The 6,797-nt window shown below is 39.4% G+C and overlaps 2 protein-coding genes across 2 annotated transcripts; one reads left to right on the forward strand and one right to left on the reverse strand.

Moving 5' to 3' along the window:
• The first annotated feature begins 1,279 nt into the window (after positions 1–1,279).
• Positions 1,280–3,888, forward strand: LOC101311977. The gene is made up of 4 exons (XM_004302835.1): positions 1,280–1,731; positions 2,212–2,656; positions 2,744–2,859; positions 3,236–3,888. Exons 1-4 carry the CDS (start codon positions 1,374–1,376, stop codon positions 3,649–3,651), a joined length of 1,335 nt encoding a protein of 444 aa, XP_004302883.1. The 5' UTR covers positions 1,280–1,373; the 3' UTR covers positions 3,652–3,888.
• Positions 3,889–4,037: 149 nt separating this feature from the next.
• Positions 4,038–6,797, reverse strand: LOC101312265 (auxin-responsive protein IAA27-like). Its single transcript, XM_004302836.1, has 5 exons — positions 6,140–6,797; positions 5,405–5,634; positions 4,973–5,114; positions 4,575–4,636; positions 4,038–4,467 (listed from the first exon to the last, which is right to left on the reverse strand). The coding sequence occupies exons 1-5, from the start codon at positions 6,682–6,684 to the stop codon at positions 4,430–4,432; spliced, it is 1,017 nt and encodes a 338-aa protein (XP_004302884.1). The 5' UTR covers positions 6,685–6,797; the 3' UTR covers positions 4,038–4,429.

Here is a 6,797-nt window from a genome sequence, read left to right on the forward strand (position 1 = left end):
GATTTGCTTAATCTTTTCAGTAAATTTTCCTTGGAGGTGGTCCCCGCACGACTTACTCTGGGTTTCAGGGTGAAATTCGGGGTGGGTCGTGTCAGAGGATGTAAGAAGGAACAAACCAAGTAAAAAAGAGCATGATGTCAAAAACAAAAGAATAGAAGGAACACAACAAATAGAGAGCATAAACATAGCAAATAATATAGAGAACGAAACTCACCCTCAACTCTCAAACCTTCAGTCTTTTGAAGAGATCTAAATCTAGGCAAGAAACAGGGGGAATAGGCTGTTAATGGTATTGCTCATAGTTACTCATCACTCTTATTCAAAATTTTTGGGTAAGCGGAATAAGAGCTATCTCATTGCTCTTATCCGAAATTTTTTATTGATATCAAAAGAAAAGGTACAAAGCAAGGGGGAAGGGGGACTAAACCAAAACCTTGCTAACAAAGAGTACAATGCTTATGAATGTCTATATCAAAGAAAAAAAGACCTTCTCTTAAACTTTTTTTTTTATTACAAAAATGGCACCCAAAAAAGAGGCTTGAAAAACTAAGAAAACATGTAGGTAGGCCGACCTGAGAAGTCATGACCAAAAGGCACGTGCACGAAAGGAGGTAGAGAATCCCACCAAATAGAGCCCTCTGTATTTTGCACCATAGTTAGCTAGCTTATCAGCAACCGAATTGCCCTCTCTGAATATATGTGAAAAGTGAACATTCATTTGGCGTGCAGTATGCATGCAATTTCTCCAAACGCCATGGAATAGACAAATGCACCCTTAGGGTTTTAACAATATCAACAAATCAACCTCCGACCAAAGATTGTGTCATTGATTAGTCCAGGCAAATACACACTGCCTCAATAACTGCTAACATTTCGGTATCAAACGCACTAGCTGCATGAGCACGATAATAATCGACACACAATAATCCTGGATCATACTTATTTTAGTTACACAATAATCGTCATTTAGCTACATGATCTAGTCAAAAATTCTACTATGTAATAATCTTTTGCGCATAAAAAGTTGTTGCACAATAGTGTTGTTAAAGTATGTTTTCATATCAACCACTATTTTGTGCAGGTTTCGAAATCGTAATACTGTGACGTGTCAGAATACATTTCATTTAAGAAAAATTATTGTTAAATCTCTTAACTCATCCTATTTTACATATGTCGGTGACATTTGAGCTCATAACATGTGCGATGTCAGCTTACTTAATTTATCGATTTTCAAAAATATATAATTTTTTCTTCCAGATTTCCAGTTATACCCTTAAACAGAAACAACTCATTGCCCCAAACCGGCAAAGCTCTCTCTCTCACTCGCACACTCACTCTCGTTGGCTCTCAGAAATCACAAAAAGCTGGGAGAAATGAGTGTCCTCTCTCCTCCCACCGGGAAAACCCCAACCAAAATGCTCGACCGCGTCCTCTCCTCCCGCCGATACGCCTCCCACCCCGACGCCGACAACGACGCCGCCGACGACTCCAAGACCAAGAAACACTTGCCCCTCTCCTTCTTCACCACCCGCATCACCAACTACTTGACCCGAACCGGACCCGTGTTGCCCTGCCTCCTCCTCCTCGCCTTCGTCCTCCTCCTCATCTTCTCCCTCCTCTTCAACTCCCGCCGCTTCGTCTGCGTCTCCCCGTACGACCCCGTCTCCCGCCCCGGCTTCTTCGGCTTCGATGGCCTCGAATCCGATTTCGGATCCCTCGGCGTTCCCTGGTGTATGTATTTCCGGGTCGGATCTCATTTTACGTCAAGTCGTATTCTTTACTCATAGATCTGAGCTTTTGCTTTTAAATTTGATAGCCCAGTAATTGGGGATTGATTTTTTGATTTTGAGTAATTTGGGTTACTAAGAACGGTTTAGTTTAGTTGACTCAATAAACAATTAATTTAGTTGCTGAGGATAGTTGATACTAACAATCTATGATTTAAATGTTGATGTTTATAACAAACTGTGATGATTTTATTATGTCCATTATAAAAAGTGCTCTATTTATAAGCATCTTGATTGAATTGAATATAGCACCCCAGTATAATCTGCAGCAGATTAATCTGATTAAATTTTGGATCTTTATCGGTTCGTTGTGATAAGGTGGATGTTAGGATTTGTGGCTTCGTTTGTTTGGTTTGAAGTTTCTTGTTTTTTAGTATGAGAATGTGTCTTTGTTTAATTCTTATAATCTCATCCTTGGCAAAAGGCAGATCGAAACACGGAAAAACAGTTGATTGGACGTCCAAGGATTTGATCAAGGCACTGGAAGTGTTTGTACCAATCTACGAGACCCGACCAATCCAAAACAACATGTATGGGATGGGATTTGACCACAGCTTTGGGCTCTGGTTCATAACCCAGTGGCTGAAGCCGGATTTGATGATTGAGAGTGGTGCTTTCAAGGGGCATTCTACTTGGGTTTTGCGACAAGCAATGCCGGACAAGCCTATCGTGTCCCTCTCACCACGGCATCCTGAAAAGTATCTGAAGAAGGGGCCTGCATATGTTGATGCAAACTGTACTTATTTTGCGGGGAAGGATTTTGTTGATTTTGGAAGTGTTGATTGGGAAAAAGTGATGAAGAAACATGGGATTACTGATCTTGGCCGTGTTCTTATCTTTTTTGACGACCATCAGAATGAATTGAAAAGGTACTCACAATATCATATCTCTGTACAATTTCCTTATACTCATTATTCCGTGCTGATAGTTTTCATATTTTATGCTGTGGTGAGCAGAATAAAGCAGGCGCTGAAGGCTGGTTTCCGCCATATGGTTTTTGAGGACAATTATGATACTGGAACTGGGGATCATTATTCCTTAAGACAGATATGTGATCAATCCTATATTAGAGGTGCATGCTCCCTCATGATAGATTTTGTCATTTCTATTTTTATGTCAATGCTTTATGTTTTACAACATGTAACCATGCCTTTGTTTTCATATTGTTCTAATGAAGCTTGATGTAACTTTAGTTGTCGATTTATTAATGAAAGTTAATAGTTTCTTGAATTTAAGGACCATTTTCTTAAGATGAGGAGTGACCCAAAGACTCAAGTGTGACAGTTTTACTTAAAGCATTTATCCATAACTCATTCTAACAAAAATCTGTGCTTCCCTGTGGTTCATGGTTCAATAATTTTAACTCCTAAAACTAATAGTTCCACGAAGTTTTACATTAGTAGTGTTGATGGATTTGATTCGAATTATGTGTTTCTTTTGTACTTTAGGAGGTGGTCACAGTTGCTTTAAAGACAGTGATGAAGCTCGGATTAGGTCAAAAAGGAAGCATTTCTGGGAGAAAGCAGTTGATATAGAAGAACTTTGTGGGCCAGATGAAGCATGGTGGGGTGTGAGAGGGTACGTGCGGGATAACTTTAACCACAGTAATAAGTTGATACCGTATGCAGAACATTTTCAGAACAGCCGGTTTATGGAATCAATTCTTGATGTATACTGGGAGCTGCCACCAGTGGCAGGACCGTCCCTCACACATCAGACTAGATATGATCCTGCTCGTGCACCGCCTCCCATTGTTGAAGATGGTCGGTATGGCTTATTCCAACGGCTTGGTTTAACCAGATTCGATACTTCTGTATTTAATGGATACACTCAGATGGTTTACATTCAGATATCTAAACAGTAATTTTAGAGATAGAAAAATGCAGGTGCGCTGTTTAGGTTTCCATAGTTTGTTCATAATATGAATTATGCACTCATTTTCTAATAGCTTTCCCACTTCTCCATTTCCCTTGATTTTCTGATTTGTCTTTCTTCAGTGACAACTGTTCTGTACTTGTATCATGCCATAGCTGGACTGATTCCACTTATTTTCAGCTGTCCACTATCTTCTTTGAACCGATTGAGTTAACATGTCTACTGTAATACTTATAAATTTAATTAATTCAAATTTACGTTCTGTTAGCCTGGATTTTAGCTGAAAACTATATTGTTTAAAGTTGTGTTTCATGACATGCAGTATTTTTGTCCAAATTGTGTAAGACGGATGATATATTACATGAACATTGAGGTAGCCAAGGAGCTCTCTGTTTTATTTTCACTTCTGACAGTCCGAAACAAAAGGCTCAATCTTACGCATACATCAGCATACCAGTCACGAAACCTCAAACCATTTGTTCGTAATAAAATGAAACAAGGATTTGCAAGCAGCATACCTTTTACACAGTAGTTAGAATATATGGATACATGACCGATAACACCAAAACAACATCATCTGGAGCTTTCCAGTGAGATTTTTCTAACTAGTAGGACAATATCCAGTGCTTCAAATACACGAAAACGACGATACATATTGGCAAGATATGGAGGAATATGCAACAAGCGCCCAACTTAAACTTTAAACTTCAGTCTTAAAGTCGATTCATACATTTCAATAATGCCATTTCCAGATGCTAAGGTGTGTGCTAGTTGCGGTTCCTGCACTTCTCCATAGCCCTTGGAGCTGCAGCCAATAATAGAAACAGATGATCAGACACTGGGATATGCATATAAAGAAATTACTCAAACACTCTCACACAACTAAAAAAAGATTAGAATGGTGAAACATACCAAGTCCAATTGCTTCTGAACCTTTCATGATCCTTAGTTTCCTACACGTCTCGGTGAACATCCTACACAAATACAGCAATGATTAGATCGTACACATATACAACAATGATTAAATAAAACGTTGCACAATGCCACGATTCATAAATGTAAAGGAACTCGGATAAGCAAATGCAAGATACTCCAAGGGAAAGCTAAGGTGTATATCCAGTGATCATTGTTGTCATGCATAACAATACTTAACTGCAAGATAAGAATACTACTATTCATGGATCAATCAGTTACAAATAACTCCAACTGGGAATATGGTGGATTGATTCCAACTGTTAGTATTTTCAATTCTAAATCATTGTTCATTAAATTCAGTTAAAAAGGGTATACCAAGAACATCTGAAACTTACCCCCATGGAACATCACCGACAAGCATCCAATCATCGTCCTTGTCTTCAAAAGTAAGAACGTATTCAGAACCGTGGAGAAGATCCATCAACCGACTCTCACTCAGGCCATCCTTTTTTGGAAATCCATTAGAACTGCACTGCCCTGAATCACAGCCATTCATAAACAGAAGTAAGCACCTACCCCATCTGGTTTACCTCAAGCATCTTATATAACACCGGAACATCCATTTTAGGCAACCAGTCTTGTTCTGGTAATAGGGACTATCAAGTCAACTTATTAATTTATTCACTATGTTTACCTGGGTTGAAACTGCTAATTACAGCACTTGTTAAACACCAACCTTAATTTCTTTGCGGATCAAAACCCTATAACTCAGTCAGCAAGTGCATGCCTGCCTTGCACCTGAGAGAGTGAAAGAGAGAGAACAGTACCAATTATGAAGCAGCTGAACATCTTCTCCAAAGCCATAGAGAGTTCCATGTAGTTGTTGTACATTTTAAGGTCAACCTTCCTTAGATATGGAGCACCATCCATGCTAACCTTCACATAAAGACACCCAGACCCTTGTTTACCCTCAGCATCATCATTGTTCTTTGCCAAATTAGAGGCCATGGTGTTCTTTCGAAATGATCGAATTGGGGGCCATCCTACCACCTGTGCCCTGTTGCATAAGATTTAATGTCAGTAATTCATCAAAGTACCACTTATGTGATAAAAGCTTCAAAAGATAGATGAACAGATAATTATTGAAGTTAAGACAATTAGAGAAAATTACTCCTTCATGAAGAAGACTTGCAGAAATCACACGGAAAAAACAATATATAACCAAAAAATGCATACGAAGTACAAGAATTCAGGGAGAAAAAACCGAGAGATAAGAAAATACAGATCGAGTCACTAACTCTAACTAAATGAGCTCATGTACAGAAATTAGAAATGTGCAAGTAGAAGCTGAAACATTATGCCCCAAAAACAGAATATTTATACCCGAAAAAATGAAACTAAAAATTTGTCTATCTTGTTTCTGGAACAAATTTCTTTCTTCTTACTTTTCATAATTTTCTTTACAAAGCAAACTCTTGTAACCGAAGGGATATGTGAGGTACAAAACTACTCAGAAGCAAAATAGAATAAAATTACCAAATGAGCAAAGAACTAAAGCTTACTTGGCAGCAGGAGGAGTAACATGCTCAGAGACCTTTGCCTTCTGCTTCTCTTGAACTGGCTTTGGTGACTGAGGAACAACAGAAGCAGCAACTTCTTTCTTGGTTTGTCCAGACACACATAGCTGTTGTGTTTTAGCATTACTGTCACCTTTAGGAGAGAACAAGGCTGGTCCTTTATCAGCCTCAGATCCATTACTCATACGGAAAACCCATTTCTCAGAAGACCCATCAATGGCATCAGAGAAACCCCTCTTGGCCCCAGATACAGGGTTGGTTTTTGAAGGGTTTGGAGGATACCCATTTTGCTTGTTATCCTCCAAATCTTTGCCAAAAATGGAAAGAGCAAGTCCTGGTTTTCTCTCAGGAGACTGAGAGCCAGGCAAGCCAAGCCTCAGCTCAGTCTCCTTGAGGTTGAAAGCAGAGGTCTTGACATCCTCTGTGCTTGAGTGAGCAGAGGAGGAGGAAGAGGAAATCCTATCAGAGCTTCTTTCCATTGGATAAGTCTCTGCTAAGCCTATGTAGTCATGTTCCAGTGGTACAGACATCAAGGTGTTTCAACCAGTTTTGAGAGCTCAAGATATGACACTAGAAACTAAAGGAGTTGAGAGAGAGAGAGAGAGAGAGAGAGAGAGAGCGGTAGGGAAGGTAGGCGAGGAGG

Source organism: Fragaria vesca, linkage group LG6 (assembly GCF_000184155.1).
Source record: "Fragaria vesca subsp. vesca linkage group LG6, FraVesHawaii_1.0, whole genome shotgun sequence".
Taxonomy (NCBI): Eukaryota; Viridiplantae; Streptophyta; class Magnoliopsida; order Rosales; family Rosaceae; genus Fragaria; species Fragaria vesca.

Excerpts from the sequence above, each read along its gene's own strand:
- LOC101312265 (XM_004302836.1), bottom strand. The coding sequence starts at position 6,684 with ATGTCTGTACCACTGGAACATGACTACATAGGCTTAGCAGAGACTTAT. Across the intron at positions 5,635-6,139 it reads GTTACTCCTCCTGCTGCCAA|GGCACAGGTGGTAGGATGGC; the intron begins GTAAGCTTTAGT and ends CTTATGCAACAG. Across the intron at positions 4,637-4,972 it reads GTCGGTGATGTTCCATGGGG|GATGTTCACCGAGACGTGTA; the intron begins GTAAGTTTCAGA and ends GTATTTGTGTAG.
- LOC101311977 (XM_004302835.1), top strand. The coding sequence starts at position 1,374 with ATGAGTGTCCTCTCTCCTCCCACCGGGAAAACCCCAACCAAAATGCTC. Across the intron at positions 1,732-2,211 it reads ATCCCTCGGCGTTCCCTGGT|GCAGATCGAAACACGGAAAA; the intron begins GTATGTATTTCC and ends CCTTGGCAAAAG. Across the intron at positions 2,860-3,235 it reads TGATCAATCCTATATTAGAG|GAGGTGGTCACAGTTGCTTT; the intron begins GTGCATGCTCCC and ends TTTGTACTTTAG.